The sequence below is a fragment of the Azolla caroliniana genome, unplaced genomic scaffold, assembly GCF_043228905.1.
Source record: "Azolla caroliniana isolate FFs.n. ecotype wild unplaced genomic scaffold, voAzoCaro1.0.p SCAF_601, whole genome shotgun sequence".
NCBI lineage: Eukaryota > Viridiplantae > Streptophyta > Polypodiopsida > Salviniales > Salviniaceae > Azolla > Azolla caroliniana.
Genome location: NW_028231036.1, coordinates 1 through 17,851, shown reverse-complemented (window position 1 = coordinate 17,851; position 17,851 = coordinate 1). Strand labels below are relative to the sequence as shown.

The following is a 17,851-nucleotide window of genomic DNA, read 5'->3' as shown; positions in this document are numbered from 1 at the left end:
CCTCACTAGCTTCCGAAATACTAAAACCCGCTTAACGACATTCTTGTTTTGGAACATGATGTCGATCTTCTCCCAGAGTTCATGAGCCTTGCTCTTGCTCTCTTCATTAAAGTTGTTGTACAGCTCATGTCGATGAAGCACCGGATGTATGTCGTCGTCTTCATGTGCATCACCTCCCACACTGTGGCGTTGATCTTATCTAGTCTCTTGGCCCCGAACTAAACTGGCAACCAAAGATCTTTGACCACCAACATATCCCTCATCTTCGACTTCCACACCGAGTAGTTGGAGCCAGTGAGCTTGAACATGCCACAGAACGATTCTTCCATTTCTCGTCTTATTCACTCTGATACCACTTGTCAAGGATTGGCGCAAAATATTGCTCGGCCACAACCAAGTCTTGAATCACTTCTATGAGAATAAAACACCAAAATGGGAAATGGAGAGTACAAAAAGGAAATACACATGATGTTTACGTGGAAAACCCAAATATGAAAAAAAACCACGAGAGCCCACGAACTCCAACAATCACTATGGGAGAAAGCTACAATCAGAGCCTCAAAGGCAACGACCTCGAGCTTTGTATCTTCACCAACTAGCGGTTACAACAGAGTATCTCTCTATATCTCACACTCTCTCTTTGTCACTCTCTGTACAACAATTACAATAGTATGACAACTACAACCTTACAAAGTGATTGCCTTAAGTCATATTTATACTTATATGAACTTAGGGCTATTTATAAATATAGCCTCAATAGGGTTACTCAAAACATATCTACAAATATGTCTTCTCTTTTAGTTTTCACCGGCTCTCTTCCAATTCTCTCCAGGTCTCCTCTAATTTCTGGATCTCTTCCGATTCTTACCGGGTCCTCTTTATTCATCACCGGATCCCATCCAGAGAGACCGATTTCCCAACAAAGTTTCCCTTACAAAATTGAAAATTCTATCACCAAGTTGATGGGTGCACATACCTTGTTAAGTATAGAAAATTTGAGTTGCTAACAACTTTAGCACCAAAAAGGTCTAGATTACAATAACAATACGCATTTCACTCATTTAGCAATGCCTACAATGTGTCATTAATTTGAAATCTTACAAATCTCTTCACTATGAAGGTTGGAAATTTCTTAGGACCCTAGGAATTATGGCAAATACAACTTGAAACATGTTGTTTAAGTTGAGAACTTCAGAAATCTCTCAACCCATAAGGTGCAAGAATTATTAGGATGCTGCAAGAAATAGAGCACTAGGACAAGAAGTACTCGGTAATACACTGGTTCCATGTTAGTCAACATTTTTGTGGTCTTTAGAAGAAATATTACTACAGCACCCAACAATTGAAATCTCATCAAATACACTGGTGTAATGAGGACGCAACTAATTATTTGCATCATGATTTGATAGCATAGCCTCAAACAGAATTGGATGGTTATACATTTGATCTTTTAATCACTCCTTAGTCATTTATCAACAATCCTCCGCCTTTCCTCTTTCGGAGCATAGCCCAAGCATGTTTGGATCGCAAACACGCAATCTTCCTAAGACTAATCCTTGATCTCAATTTTCTTCTATAATCACCATCTCGTTTTTTGTTACTATCCCCATCAACAATGTGGAGATGACCTGAAGCCTTTCCTTTATCCATTTGAACAATAGAATGAAGAGTCGAGCTCATTGTTTCAATGTTTCCGGATGCTAGATTCCCATTATGATGGAAAGTCTCATGTTTGTTGTTTACCTCGAGATCTCTTTGGGAGCATATGCTTTGTACTTTGGCATGATATAAACTTTGGGGATTGATATCCACATAAGAAAGATGTGTATTTCCCTTTATGGAGATAGGATTCACAAATTCTATAAAGTCTCTAAGCTCTAAGAAACAGCTATGAAGTGAATATGAGACAAAAAATATTTTTTTCTTCACAAATGGTTTCTGTAGCATACTTCCATCCATCCTAGAAAATTGATTAGTGGAAAGCTTGGTTTTCTCCAAAACACAACATTCATGTAAATCTCCATCTAGACATGTGTTTGACGTAGAAGTATTGCGTAGACTCCAGAGACCGCTAGGAACTATAGCTATTGTAGGCTTTGTTTCATTCAACATTCGAAGTGTTTCCAATGAAATACTATATCGAGGAACTGCACAAATCCTGGTAATTGTTGTATCAGTCGTGAAAAAATCTGAAATTCCAAGCATTCTCATTGTTTGCAAACGTTCAGGCCAAACCCAAATCTGTAATTTCACGAAGAAAAGAATGTGTGAATCCAACAATTAAAACTCATAGTATCCAAGAGTGGAAACTTTGAAATTTTGAATTCATTGGTGGTTCAGAGAATATGAATGTTAGCAAGAATCTTAAATTCAAGTATATGAACCTTGGTTTGCAAAGCATTTGATATTGAAATCAGAAGCTCCTCCTTCCCCAACATATCTACTCCAAGGAGTACATCATGATCTTTATGACTGACAATTATATCAAGCACCTGAATCCTTTCATTCAATATATGAGAGAGATTAATGCTTCAGATAAGTTTGCTGAAAAGAAAATCTCTCACTATGCAACCCTCTTCATTCAATACACCATGAAACATAAACAAGCTTTTAAGATATCAATCCTGATTTAGGGTCCTTTTCTTGTCCCCAAAAATTAGCATCATTATTCTCCTTATGCACATTGAAAACTGGGTCATTTTATTTTTTCTTCCTGAGAGACAAATAGCACTATCATTCTACTCGTTCACATTGAGCATTATAATCAGTTTCTTACCCTCCTTTCCAGCAACCATAAATTGATTCAAAGGTTTACATATATTGCATGATGCATATAGCAATTAATTTCGAATTTAAATTTATCAAATTTTTCTGATTTCCTCATTCAGTGTATGCCTTCTTTTCATAGAGGCAAGTTGTTTCTCATATTATGAGATGCTTAAGAAATAACTTTTAAGGTTTGAAGGCAAATATATGGAACTTCGGAATCCAGATACTATGTTAAAGAGTGAGACCAATATAAGATGCATTTCATACTTTCTCCATGGTACATACTTCAACGCATTCACTATAATGCATGAACAAGGCAGAATTTGGAAGAAACCTGTTGAGCAGCAACATGGCGAGGAGGAAAAGAGATTCGTGCATTGCAAAAAGTGTTGTCCAAGCAAAGGAGATCCACACGGGAACTAGAAATAGCATTAGCAATGCCATGTTTCATTATCTCGACTTTTGGGCTGCCAGATTCCCATCGAAAATCTCCAGTGTGGAAAATGCAACCAAAAGGACCACGGAAAATAAACATAACAGAACCTGATAAGGAAATATTCCAAAGACCATGTCACGGATTTGAAATCATCACAATGTGAGGAGCCTATTTGAAACCACTTAAATGGCAAAGACAAATACTGTTAAGAAAAATGGGAACTGTTTCAAAGAACATATCGATTATTTGAAATCACCACCATGAAAGGCAGATGAAATCCAAATATGAGAGACAAAAGCAGATATGTTGAAGAACAATTCATAAAAAAAAGGAAAGTGTTTAACGAACACAATAACAATTTGTAATCATCATTATCATAAGAGCTACTAGAAAACCAAAGTTAAGTTCAGATTGCATGAAATAGCAGACATATTGAAGGAGAAAGAACCACGTTGCAAAAAGAAAGGAAATAACAGAAGCACAATGTAAATTACCATGATTAAATGTACCAAAATGCCGACATTTCAACCAAATGACAGAAATGAGACACCCTGAAGAAGAATGAAAGAAGAAACACCAAATTTCAGAAAGGAAAAAGGAACATTATAGAGGAAAGCCAGTGTACCAAATCGAGATTGCAATGAAACAGCGGACATATTAAAAGAGAACAAACAATGTTGCCAAAAAAAAACATCAAGGATTTGAAATCACCATGATGAAATGTACCAAAAAGCCAACATTTCAAGCAAATAACAGAGTTAAGGGCACACATTGAAGAAGTGTGAATAAAGAAACACCATTTCAGAACGAAAAATGAAACATTGTAGAAAAAAGTTAATGTACCAAATCCAGATTGCAATGAAACAGCAGACATATTGAAGGACGAAGAACAATGCTATGAAAAGAAAAATAAAATAAAAATATCATGGACTTGAAATTACCATGATGAAACTTCCCAAAACGCTGACATGTCAACCAAATCACAGAGAAAAGGACCACACAATGAAGACAAACGAACAAAGAAACACCTAAATTCCGGAAAGAAAAAAGAGCATTACAGATGAAAGCCAGTTAACCAAATATAGATTGCAATGAACCAGTTGAAGGAGAAAGAATAATATTGCCAAAAGGAAAAACACAAAAACGACATGAATTTGAAGTTACCATGATGAAATGTACCAAAAGGCCAACATTTCAACCAAATGACAGAGAAAAGGACACGCATGGAAGAAAAATGAACAAAGAAACACCTAAATTTAGAAATTAAAAATGAGCATTCTAGAGGAAAGTCATGTATCATGTCAACCTCCAATATAAATGACAGAGGAAATCAGACATTGAAGAACTTTTAAGGCAAAACTATGTTTCAGAAAGATAGCAAGTGATGGACCCGTGAAGGATTTGAAATCATCATAATGAAAGGAACCAAAAAGGAAAATTGCAACCAGATCATAGAGAAAATTACAGACATTGGAGAACGTTTGATTCAAAAGCCTAAATTACAGAAGGAACATGGAACAGTATCCTGAGAGAGAGAGAGAGAGAGAGAGACAAACAAGATAGCAGTTTGATGCCAGATGCAGATGACAGATAAAAGTGGGCATATTAAAGAATGACAGAGAGAAACCTTAATTGTAGAAAGAAAAAGAAAGGTAGACACATTAACGATTGAAATTATCATAAAAAAACATGTCAGAAAGCCAGAATTGCAACCAAATAGCAAAAAAAGCAGGTATGATTTGAAGAATTAATGAGAAAAAACTTATTTATGTTAAATATCTCAAATAACATATGAATCGCAACCAAACAGCAGTGAATAGCAGACATAGTAAAGAACGATTGAAGGAGAAAACTAGTTTTTTAGAAAAAGAGGAGCATGTAAAATTCAGGCACTCGAAATGAAACCTACTCAGGAATTCAAACTTCAACCAGATATATAGCAAAATAAACAGCTCTCGAACAAAGAAATATTACTGAAGAAATGCAGTATAACAGTACAAAATGACAGAGAAAAGAAGATTTAAAGGGAAAGAAAGACAGAGAGAGGGAAGCAGAAATGACAGATAGAAACAAACAGTTATATTGAAGCTGGATGGAAAAAAGTTAAAAATAGAAGAAGACAAAGCATACCAGGACAATGATCGGCATCAATGGCAGTAACTTCAAGGAGATGATCATGATTCGGGATGGAGATGAGCGAGGGAATCCCAAGAGGTAAACTGTGAATGAGGGATCGATCGAAAGCAGGGAATTTGAGAAGGATCAAATCAGAAGTGATAGAAGAACAGTAGATCGGTCCTTTCTGCCAGCTTTCAGAGAGACCTTTCGTATGATCGGAGTGAAGGTGAGTGAGGAAGAAGAGCTTGTAGTTATTCTTGTTGCAAGACCATCTGTCCACACAGAAAAGAAGGTCATCTTCTCGAACTTCTCTTGATGACCTTCCATCTCTACCTGCCTTCCCTTCTCTTCCTGAGTCTGCAGCTTCCATGGGAGGGGTGGGGGCTTCGGATTAGGGTTCGTGCATCGCCTCTGCTGATTATCCTTTTCTCTCTCTGTTGGTATTTTGAATTTGAAAAAGAAAACGACATATATGTATCTGTGTTCCTGAGTATGCCCCTGGCCGTTTCCAAAATTACAGATGATACCCCTACAGCCAAAGGCTTTTAGCATAGTACATAGTACATACATACATCATATGTATATGTATGCTGATCACGTGGTTATCTTTTCATATGATGCCGATGGTATCACTCAAGCCGTTAAACCTTCTTTAAACGGTTTGATAGTTTGGCGCTTCGGCTCGACTACGTTAAGGCCTGAGATTCCTTGATTGGTTTGAGTTCGGTCTTATACATAGTACATACATATATCATATGTATATCATATATATATGTATGCAGATCACGTGGTTATCTTTTCATATGATGTCGATGGTATCACTCAAGCCGTTAAACCTTCTTTAAACGGTTTGATAGTTTGGCGCTTCGGCTCGACTACGTTAAGGCCTGAGATTCCTTGATTGGTTTGAGTTCGGTTTGGGATGGCTCAAGCCGAACTGAACTCTTTGGGTTAAATTGGTTCCCAAACCGGTTAAAGCTTTAATCAGTTTCGCTAAACTAGTTTAGGAGCTACTTCAGTTCAAGTTTGAAAACTCCCAAAACTATTAAGGCTTAATCAGTTTGGTTTGGACAAGGCCAAATCGAATAAGACAAAACCAAACCATTGATGATTCCTATAAAGTAGTGCACTAACTATAAATGTGGATAAAACAAAAATGATAGTAGTGCAAAGTTCAAACCCTCCAGCCTCACTAATGCCCTATGCTTACCTATAAGGAAAGAACATGTACAATTTGTACAAAGCTTTCAGTATGTATCTAGTATCAATATAGCTACCACAAATAAATGGTAGTGTATGCTTTGAGTCTAAAGTCTAGACTTCAAGCTGCTTGGGAAAGTTATATGCTGGAAAACTAATGCAACAACGCTGATACTTAAGGATGGGAAGTGAAACTAATGTTAGTAAATGCCATGGTACCACAAGTTTTGCTTAATGGAGAAGAAATGTGGCAAGGCACTATCTTTCTTAATGCGTGGGATTAGATTGAGAAGATTCAAAAGATGTTTTTAAGAAGACTATTTGGAGTTAAATCCACCACCTCCTACCAAGTTAGGCTCTTAGAAACATGTGTTGGACCTATAGAGATATTGGCGCTACAAAAAGTATATCAATACATTACAAAAGTCACAAATATGTTGAATCATACTTTACCACACGTTGCTTGCAATGTTAGATGTAAACTACAAAAGAATCACAAAGAGTAGTTGACATTAAGAAAATGGTTCAAAATATATGATGTGGAATATCTCGTAGAGGTTTCAAGTGATGCTATGGAAAATTAATGAAACCAATAAGGAATAAGTGAAAAGCTCCTAAAAGGATAAAACTAGAATATGGGATAGCACAACATTATCATATCCACATTCTTCATTCAAAAACAATCCAGAGAATTTATTTGAAGCCATCAGCTTACCACATAATATATAGCACCTGCTCCTTTATCTAACAGGCTCAGTGGCAAGAATGACTTTCCAATCAAACACATTCATAAGCCTGATTATATTAGTTTTCTATGTACCCAAACACACAATTAGTTGGAGCTTCCTAGAGACTAGCATGCCATTTACAGTAATCACCAAGTTTATATATATAAACTCCAAAAACTCTCATTGACAGGAAAATTAGTTTTCTATTACAAGTACCATATGTCAGCTTAGCTTTATTTTTCCAATTAATCCAGACCCAATTCAGTAATGGTGCCTGAAACCAACACCACATACACTTAAATTTTCAATTGGAGATTGAAGGTAATATTAACAAATTTCCACATATATCACCTAATTTCATTGCTGGAAAAGATTAAGCACCTTCCTCAATGATCATGACCAAAAATATCAAGAATCTTCACTCATATTCAGCACTCAAGGGAATACTCTTCAGCTAATCATGTCACTTTCAGGTGGACAAAAGAAGCATATAGACCATGAAATCCAAAGTCAATTTTGTTTACAAGACTAAATGACTCAAAGACAATGATAAAGGCAATAACTAAGAGATTAAAATTCTATTATTAACGACGTTCAAAGCAGATAAAAAAATGCAATGGTCAAGGAAAATAGTCTGCCCAATTCTGGTAGTATGCATCCCTTTCATTCCGGTGCATGAATTTATTCCACTGCAAATCAATAAACAAACCAATAAAATGAATTATTAGAAACAATATTGAGAATACTATCGATAAACAAGTCAATCAAACAAAACTCAATGATAATTTCAAGGCTACCATCCATAAACAAACCAATATGATCGAAAGTTAATAACAATTTCCAGATTACTACCTGAAGTAACAAACTGATACAATAAAAAAAGTTACCCAACCGATGGTGATTCACTTAACTTTCCTTTCCTCTCAAAGTTAATATAATGGTTCTTTTTCTTTTTCTCATTCATTAAGTTCTTATGAATTTTGAAACCAACATATAAAGAAAAGAAGAAGAGCAGGATGAAGTATTTACTTACCAGAGGTACATATCTCTGCTTTTTCTTCAAAGCTTGCTTAAATCTGTGGTTCTCACACATCATGGCAAGGTCATGCCAACTACAAAAATAAAAACAATAATAAATAAACGGAAGTATCTGCAAAAATGACTAAGAAACCTAGATGAGCTACATATTTATTGTTAAAACCCCACGTGTTCAAATAAACTTGCATAAATTTCTGTAGGAAAAAACCCTTAGGAATCTAAAATAACACCACAATATTCACGAAACATAAGCTTATGAAACGAATCGTGTGCAAGTTTCTATAGGAATAAAGGTACACAAAATAAGAGTATTTACAAAAAATAACTTAGATTTGACATAAGCCCTGCAGAAATTTTAATAAAAAAATGAAGGATCAAAACCCTTGGGAATCTAAGGCAGCACCAAAATATTGATGAAATAAAACTTTCAAAAGCAAAACCTTTGCAATTATTTACAAGAACAAAGCAATAAAATGTATATTATTGACAAAAGAAAAACTTAGACTTGACATACATCCTACAGAATGTCCAATGAAAATCAGTAGCAAAACCCAGAAAATAAGGGGAAAACAAAACTCGCAATTGTGCTCTACAGAAGCAAAAAAATGCACAAAAAATTCCGTCAGAATAAGAATACAGTAAGAGAACTAAGAATATTGACAACCTGCACATAAGGCAACACCACGTTTCATAGAGTACTAGTATCTATACAACTCAATCTATTTTACTAATAACGAAATCTACATTATATGCTTCAGAGAGAGAAATAGCCATAGCAGAAAATGATGCAACGGAAAATGAAAAATATACTTAAGAGGATATTTTCACAACTCTTCAGACAAATAAAAGGCACATAGATATGAAAGAAAGAAAGAAAGAAACGGAATTAAACAGAAGGAGACGAAACAAGGAGAAAATGCAAGAACCAGAAAAAACGGAGAGAAGGAAAGGCAAGGAACACAAAACAAACGGGAGAACGGAGAAGATGAACAAACAAAACAGAAGAAGATATCCGTCTCTTCAGATTGCTTCTTCCTGACATACTTGTAGTGATTGTTGCATTGCTGCCAGTAGTAAGGGCAGACGAGAGAGTATGCAGAAGCAGTGACGCATCCCCAGAAGATGTTGGTGAAGCCATCCTTCCCTGAGTGAGGGATGCCAGGGTCTCCTCCATACGCAGGTCCAAACATCTTCTCCATAGCCACAGGCCGACCTCTTCCTCTTCCTCTTCCTCTCCTTCTCTGTCTTCTTCTTCTTCTTCTTCTCGCCTTTCCTTCTTTATCTGCAACCGGAGTTCGCAGAGAAAATAAACTCGAGGTCCACCAGTTAAGGAAGCTCAAGCCTAAACCGAACCTCTAAACCGTTTTTAAGAGGCTTAACGGTTCGGTTTAGGCTTGAGTTGAGCCATTGCCGATTCCTACGAGTCAAGTAGCAATGGGCACGGTTCGGATCGGTTTCAAGGCAAAGAAATCAAACCAAACCCGTTAGGGAAAACAAAACCAAACCGAACCGAACCATTTAATAAAAAATTTAACTGAACCACTTAAGCCAAACTAGTTAAACATCTAAAGAAACAAAATTACATTAAATTAAATAAGCATTTAAGTTAAATTTATTTAAATCAATAAAAGAAACTTTAATTAAACCATTACATCAATAAACTATTAAGGTTAAACTAATTAAATCAATAAAAAACCATTAATTAAACCATTACATCAATAAACTATTAAGGTAAAAAAACAAGGTTAACCAAAAACCTGTAAACCTATAAACCCAAGTTTTAAAACCAAACCAAACCGAAACTGAACCGTTTATCGAGAATCCAAACCAAACCAAACCATTAATTTTTTTTGGAACCAATAAACCATTCAACCATGGCTTAACGGTTCAGTTCGGTTTGAGCCGAAACCGTGCCCATTGCTAGAGTTGAGGAGTAAAAAGGTTGGGTTTCGGATAATTATCAAAATGCCCCTGCCCTGCCCCCTTTCACAAAATTAAAGGAGATAGGGGTTTAGCCTCTTCAATTAACAGAAAGCCATCTGAGTTGACTAAACTACCCCTAATGACCTCCTAATTAGCCATCAATCTCCCAATTACTAGCACATAGAAAATCGGATGTGGAAATTTACTTGCTTGCGCCTCTGCTTATCAGATTAAAGAATGTCATCCAAACACATGATAGTTATAACTACATACATATAGGCCAAAATATTAAGAGCTCTTTGAACATGTTTCTAATATAATACATTCGTGTATGTTATAAACTTATATGGTTGGCCTTCGAATAATGGGTTTCTCTCCATCCCAAAGTAAGGATTCGAAGTTTTCAACTTTGAAATCCCTAGATATATATATAATCGGTAGAGAACAGAAATTTTGCCAAGATGCGCCTCGATTTTCACAAAGTACCCTCTATTATCCCTATCGTAATAGTCTATGTTCCAAAATACACTCACTTTGCTCAGAACAAGAGTCATCTTGAGAAAATATACAAGCCATGCATGTGGGGCACACATCTTCTGAATAGAGGACACTCTTTCCTAATGCTCTTTTTGGGTCCAGTCAATCATGTGTCCTGCCTCCAAAGCCCATTAAAAATGTTAGCATTGTTTTCTCACACATTCCGTAATTCAAGTCGTGTAAGTATATAATTCATGTGTCTTGCCTCCCAAGCCCATTAAAAATGTTAGCATTGTTTTCTCACACATTCAGTAATTCAAGTAGTGTAAGTATATAAGTATATATATAATTGAAGCATATTTCCATGAGGAGAGGTAGCGAGGATTCTCTTCTTCTTTTTTTGTAGGTAAAATGTTTTCTATGATAATCGGCAAGAGCGAGATGGTTGTGGTGGACTAAATGAAGCTGATTTTCTGTTTTTACTAGGATGAGTGATGACGGTGTGGGGGCCAAAGCATATCATGAGGAGATGAGGAAACATTCTAGACCCATCGTGTTGTTGTTTGTATAAGACCTTGGCAAAAATCAACGAGATGGTTGATGTGAACTAAATAAAGCACATTTTTGTTTTGTGATAAGGATGAGTGAAGATGGTGTGGGGGTCGAAGCATATTTTCTTGAGGAGATGAGGACACTATATCATTTTGTTGTTATAGGTACATGATTTTGGCGGTAATCGTCGACATGGCTGATGTGAGAACATGAAGGTAGTGATAAAGTAGAGTGTTGATGGTACAGAGGTTTCATAGAAGTATATTCTCGATGATCGTGGAGATGAAGGAGATGGTCGGTTTCGACATGGGAGAGGATAGTTGTGGGCTATCCAAGGTAGCCCACAATGTTTTATTCCAAGGTGGAGAATAGGTTAAAGGAAAGCAAAGGAAAATTGTTTTCATTGGGGAACTAGAGGACATGCTCACATTCGAACGGAGGACAAATTTATATGTTCATTACATGTAAGATGTCTCATGGTATTCCTTTTTGGTCTTTCACTTCCATTAGTTGTGGTTTTCAGAGTTCATCATGGCGACAACCACTGTAATGTTTTTAGTCTAGTCATTTCGTCATGTATGCAAAATCCTAATAATGAAGAATATTTTTTTTGGAAAAAAATAAAATCACACGAAACTTAATCTTCTAAGCTAAAATTCAATCATTCCTAACACAATCTTGTTATTTTATTATTACCATTTCTCGCCCTTCCCTAAACCTTCATTTCCGAACTTCTCCCCTGCTAAAACTAACACCACTCTATGGTCCATCTTTGTTGGATTAATTGTATATGATACTTAGATAGTGTTGTCTCAAGGGGGAGTGAAATAAGGATGTATTTTGGTCACTCAAGAGAGAAAACAAACAACTTTATTTTAAACTTGATTTGCCCATGTCAATCCACCATAGAAACATTGATGCTCTCAACTCTTGCATTGTCACCGTGAACATGTGACTAGAGAGCTTCTTCATCGCGACGATTTATTGGTTAAACATTAAGTTCATGACTAGAATTGATAAATGTGGATTGTGCACAGGCATCTTAGTTCCCTTTTTGAAAGGCTTGGCACATTGTCGAAGAAATGAACATCAAAATCTCAAGAAAGATAGGAATGACCAACTCTTTTACACATGGCAAGCTCTAATGTGAGTTTGCTAAAGGACAAAGGAACGAAAGACCTAACCATGGTATGTTTCACCTAGTTCTTGCATACACATAAATGTCACTTAAATTGCATGAGTAAGACCTAACCATGGTAGACTTCATCTAGTTTTGCATAGACATAGATATCATGTAAATTGCATGGGTATGGGATACATGTCATTATATCAATATCAAGCCATGCTAAGTTCACTAGGAAGACTTTCCCTATTGTGTAACTCAATGTTGGGATTAACAAGAAAATTCACAAACTATGAAAAACGAGTGTAGCTTGTTTTTACATGGCAACTTTGATTGGACATCACAAGTAGATAAGGAAACAAGCAACGTGGGTATTCGATGCATTCAACATGGGTATTAGACATTGATTGGAATTTGTATGCAATTTGAAATATGGACAACCTAAGCAATGTTGGACAATTGCACCATGCTTCCATACACATGCACATAGAATTGATTGCTACAACCACAAGTAAGCAAGATAGCCCATGCATGGGGTAATGTACTTCATTATAAAAGAACAACGCAACTATATTATACATAGCTTGCCACTTATACAATCTCACAAGAAGAAGACAATCATATATTGGAATTTCGCACATCCTATTATTCCAAACGGGAGATGCTTCTATCAAGTTATCATGTGTACACACACAACATATAGAAACACGTGGTCATACATTCTGTAATCACATATCGTAGTTGGTATCAACAACGATGATCAACGAACAATGACGATTGAAGAATGGAGGGTGACTGAGGCAACACACACTCTTTTTTATGGAGATGGCAATCTAAATTTGGGGGGGAGTGGGGGGGCTAAAGAAGGAAAGGGAGAACTAAAAATATAGAGACACAAAGAAAGAAGTAGAGCTGCTGCTATTGATACTTCTGCTACATATAGATAGTAGATATATATACATATATGTACATAATACATATATGTACTGTGTACATATAGATATATATATGTATATATAAATAGATAGATAGATATTAGAGAGAGACCTACAGACACACACACACACACAAAAGAAGAAGGAGGAGGAAGAAGAGATGGTCGCATATTACTCATAAAAATGTTGCCTCTCTTTTCCAGAGGCCGAAATCTCTCTCTTTCTTCTACAGAAGAAACGCATTCCTTAGATACAAAAATCAGAACCTGCAAATCGACTAGCCCCAAGCATTGAATTCCTTGGCTCTCTCTCTCTCTCTCTCTCTCTCTCTCTCTCTCTCTCTCTTAGAAATGAGTTATTCCTTCTTCTGATTCTCGTCCTGAAAACTCGTCTCCCCCCCTTCGAGCTCTCTCTCTCTCTCTCAATGGCTGCTCTGTGTTCCATCTTCTTACCACTCTCACCTCATCGCTACCACCAGGTAATCTATCTCGCACTATAAATTGATTGCTTTCCTGGATAGACGTGACCAGGTAATGTTTCATTTCTCTCCCTAATATCTTCGTTATCGTAAGAATTGCTTGCATCGATTTGGCCAGGTAATGTTTTTATTGTGTGTTAACATTTCCCTCTTTCTAATAAAGAATTGCTTGCGGTCTTGCTTTGACTTTGACAGAAAATCTTATTTTTCACTGTTACTTTTTGTTTCTTTCTCGCAAATATTAGTTGCTTCCCTTGTTAAATTGACCAGATAATATTTTCCGCTGTAATTGTTTGCTTCTTTCTCAAAATCGATTCCTTTCTTGTATAGATTTGGCCATGTAAAGATTCACTGTAATCTTTTCGTTTTAGAAAGAAGCCTTGTATTGTAGACAGTTAGGTTTTTAAGAAAGAAATGAGAAGTGTAAAATCTTCATGGTTTCTACATGTACATCCTACTTCACAATATCTTAGAAATAGCCTTTTTATTTCTTGGTTAGATTTGGTATGGAAATGAATTGGCAAGAAGTGGAAAGTTGGAGATGGTTAGGTTATTAAGGAAGAAGTAGAATGCTGGAGATCGGAGTTTTATGGAAGAAATGGCGCGTGGACCATTTCTAGATATACTTGCAACTTTTTCACATGTCCTTACAAATAGCGTCTTCCTGCATGCATGGATTTTGTCTAAATTTGAATTGGTAAGAAGAAGAATATTGTAAATGCTTATGGTTTTAAGCAAGCAGTGGCATGTGGAGGCCGTGAAGATTTTTAAAGAAGTATCTAATCTGAAAATGAATGGATAAGAAGAAGTTTATTGTGAAAGTTAGGATTTTAAGGATGAAGTGCCAGTTGGAAGAAGTGTCATCAGTTAGGAAGAAGTGTCATATGGAGATGAGAGGGTCTTAAGTAAGGAGCACATGCAAACTGGAGGATTCTAAGGAAGACTGGAAAACATGTTGCTAAAGAACACAAATACTTTGTCGAAATAGTAGGATTTTAAGGGCTCCTTCCTTGTCAATGATCAATTCACGTTTGTAAATTAAGGTCCATTTAAATCTACATAGATTATACGAATATGAACTTCAGGAAGGTTGTCTGGTTTAAAAGAGTATATATAAAGGATCTATGCAAAAGGAGGATTCTAAGGAAGAGTAGAAAACATGTTGCTAAAGAACACAAACATTTTGTCGAAATAGTAGGATTTTAAGGGCCCCTTCCTTGTCAATGATCAATCCACGTTTGTAAATTAAGGTCCATTTAAAATCTACATAGATTGTACAATATGGATTTAAGGAAGGTTGTCTGGTTTTTAAAAGAGTATATATAAAGGATCTATGCAAAAGGAGGATTCTAAGGAACAGTGGAAAACATGTTGCTAAAGAACACAAACATTTTGTCGAAATAGTAGGATTTTAAGGGCCCCTTCCTTGTCAATGATCAATCCACGTTTGTAAATTAAGGTCCATTTAAAATCTACATAGATTGTACAATATGGATTTAAGGAAGGTTGTCTGGTTTTTAAAAGAGTATATATAAAGGATCTATGCAAAAGGAGGATTCTAAGGAACAGTGGAAAACATGTTGCTAAAGAACACAAACATTTACTATTGTCGAAATAGTAGGATTTTAAGGGTCCCTTCCTTGTCAATGATCAATCCACGTTTGTTAATTAAGGTCCATTTAGAATCTACATAGATTGTAATGAATATGGAGTTAAGGAAGGTTGTCTGGTTTAAAAGATAAGGATCTATGCAACTGACAAAAATCCTGAAACTAGGTCTGATGCTAAGGTAGCATGAGAGAAACTCCAATATCATGATAAAGATGGCCGAGGAAGGAGCATGCATGCATTGGTATAACAAAGTTAAGCAGAAATGTGTGTCAAGTAGAAGACAAGCAATGGTACAAAAAGATTAGCTGAAATCGGTACAAAAAACTAAAATGCACCTGAACTAGATGGTCACAAGGCATGCTGTAGTATGGAAGGTTAAGGCGTGTTGAAAAAGTTTGGACCTTACAATGTCCTTGGTTTTCTTGGTGTGAACACATCCATTGTAATTCTCCCTGGGTTACATTTCTAAACTGTTCTTATTGGTTTCTAAATATTCAGCTACGAAGGGTTATTCCCTCGTTAGCATTTAGGATTGAATCAAGTTAAAAGGAGAGATGATATGCTGAAGAAACTAAAAAATTAAACCAGTTTCTTTTTATAAAGAAAAAAAGAAATCACAGAATCATAAATAGTAGTCTTATGGATTATTATAACTATGTAGGATGCAATAAAGTTAGGATATGTGCTGAAAACAATCACAAGTTAAACTGGTTCTTCTTTTTAGGACAGAGAAAATTTCAGAATCATAATCAGGACATTTTTATGAACTCTAACGTTCTTTTCATTTATATTTCTGGAATTATTTAACTAAAATATTTATACTTGTTTTGTGAAAGGTTTATCCATACAGGTCTCTGCAGATCGCCGAAAGTCTATTTAGCTTCAACTTTGAATGGCCATGTTTATCCAATAGACAGTATGCAACATTAAGGTCTATCACTATGTTTTACACTATAACAGTGACCTCATTTCATCCGTGTTGAAACCTTGTTTATTGAAGATTTCTCCATTTAGTTTTTTGCAGAGAAGTGAAAATTATATCACAAGTTCAAAGTGACCAATTAAATAGTTCAGGAAAGAAGAAAATTGCCAACCTTTTTGTTGAAAGGAGGCAAACAATTCCACTTCCTATCCATTTCTGCAGTAATACAGGGAAACTGAAACCATTAGATGAGTTTTTGCGTCATCAAGCAGGAATGGAATCCATGCTGAACATCAATTCTCTGCAAAGTTATGAGCAAATTGGTGGCAATACGTTCAGGTACTTTACTTCTTCATCATAACTGAGTGGATCTAAAGAATGGATTGAATCAATCTCTGTTGTTGAATTTCTATATATTTGTTATTATTCATATCTAACTGTTTGTTCCACCTTTTGAAAACCTTGGTTTATTCAAACCAACATAAACATCAATATCAATATCAAAACAGATTGTTTATTATGTGGCTTGCTTTGTCAGGACATATTTTTGCTTAATTGAGAGAAGGTTCTGTCATTTTATGATGATGCTCGTTTGGATCTTGGTGGAGATGCAGGTGTATGCTACCAAAGATGGAAATTTTAGATTTTGAAGTGGCTCCTATAGTGGATCTTTATGTTTCATCTAATCAGCAGGAATGCGTGGTTGAAATGTTGTCATGCAAGGTGAGTATTATACATGTAATTTGTATTTTCTTATTTTCACTTCACTGGATGATCACAATCATGCTGTTGTATATAAGTGAATTAATGAAAAATGTTAATAATAATATTTGTATCATTGACAGTCTTTTTCTACATTGGAGAAAATCATATTCGTTGACATTATGTACACCTATTAAGTTCTCAATATCTTATGATACATTTATCCATGCCTTTTTACTGTACTTAGGCAAGAGTAGGATCTCAGTTTTTATGCAACTTCAAAACACCTTTTCCAAAAATGTAGAGAGATATGGTGACCACAAATGCTAAGAGCAGCATCTGTTGTGCTAACGTTCCACCCAATGCAAGTTCTCGCAAAAGCTTTTATTCAGAAAAAAGAGAGATACATTGACGAGATCAAAATGGCCTAACAGACTGAACAAGATACTATATCTGAAAATGTTCTCACAATATGCTGGAATATATATATATATATATATATATATATATAAATTCCTGATTTATGGTTTGATCAGTTTTCACCAGGTCCAGAACCCCCTCTACCCCTGACTCTTCATGCATTTAATATAACAGACTAAATGCATTATTATTATTATTATTATTTTAATCACATTATCATCTTGTAAGTTCATATATCCCACAACTTTTCACATATTCAGTAACATAATCTTCTATATATCCAGAGGTGGAAGTACTTCCGGAACATATCAGAATGTCGAGCATCTTGAAAATCTTGCAGTTGATATATACCACTGAAATTACTAGAATTTAAAATTTTGAGATTTTTATGTCTCAATAGAACTACCCCCCCTGTGTCT

At 35.7% G+C, this 17,851-nt stretch overlaps 3 protein-coding genes across 3 annotated transcripts; 1 reads left to right on the top strand and 2 right to left on the bottom strand.

Moving 5' to 3' along the window:
- Positions 1 to 1,240: 1,240 nt before the first annotated feature.
- On the bottom strand, positions 1,241 to 5,744 carry LOC147847889 (uncharacterized). The gene is made up of 4 exons (XM_087338761.1): positions 5,336 to 5,744; positions 3,104 to 3,312; positions 2,385 to 2,492; positions 1,241 to 2,241 (listed from the first exon to the last, which is right to left on the bottom strand). The coding sequence occupies exons 1-4, from the start codon at positions 5,691 to 5,693 to the stop codon at positions 1,462 to 1,464; spliced, it is 1,455 nt and encodes a 484-aa protein (XP_087194887.1). The 5' UTR covers positions 5,694 to 5,744; the 3' UTR covers positions 1,241 to 1,461.
- A 1,956-nt stretch (positions 5,745 to 7,700) lies between these two features.
- On the bottom strand, positions 7,701 to 9,581 carry LOC147847888 (uncharacterized). The gene is made up of 3 exons (XM_087338762.1): positions 9,334 to 9,581; positions 8,285 to 8,363; positions 7,701 to 7,940 (listed from the first exon to the last, which is right to left on the bottom strand). Exons 1-3 carry the CDS (start codon positions 9,486 to 9,488, stop codon positions 7,872 to 7,874), a joined length of 303 nt encoding a protein of 100 aa, XP_087194888.1. The 5' UTR covers positions 9,489 to 9,581; the 3' UTR covers positions 7,701 to 7,871.
- A 3,878-nt stretch (positions 9,582 to 13,459) lies between these two features.
- Positions 13,460 to 17,251, top strand: LOC147847887 (uncharacterized; the record flags this gene model as incomplete). Its single annotated transcript, XM_087338763.1, has 4 exons — positions 13,460 to 13,777; positions 16,225 to 16,319; positions 16,413 to 16,649; positions 16,925 to 17,251. Coding segments are annotated over exons 1-4 (713 nt in total), but the record flags the coding sequence as incomplete, so codon positions are not given.
- Positions 17,252 to 17,851: the final 600 nt, after the last annotated feature.

Excerpts from the sequence above, each read along its gene's own strand:
- LOC147847889 (XM_087338761.1), bottom strand. The coding sequence starts at position 5,693 with ATGGAAGCTGCAGACTCAGGAAGAGAAGGGAAGGCAGGTAGAGATGGA. Across the intron at positions 2,493-3,103 it reads GCCATGTTGCTGCTCAACAG|GTGCTTGATATAATTGTCAG; the intron begins GTTTCTTCCAAA and ends GAAAGGATTCAG. Across the intron at positions 2,242-2,384 it reads CAAATGCTTTGCAAACCAAG|ATTTGGGTTTGGCCTGAACG; the intron begins GTTCATATACTT and ends GTGAAATTACAG.
- LOC147847888 (XM_087338762.1), bottom strand. The coding sequence starts at position 9,488 with ATGGAGAAGATGTTTGGACCTGCGTATGGAGGAGACCCTGGCATCCCT. Across the intron at positions 8,364-9,333 it reads CAATGCAACAATCACTACAA|TTGGCATGACCTTGCCATGA; the intron begins GTATGTCAGGAA and ends TTATTTTTGTAG. Across the intron at positions 7,941-8,284 it reads AGCAGAGATATGTACCTCTG|TGGAATAAATTCATGCACCG; the intron begins GTAAGTAAATAC and ends ATTGATTTGCAG.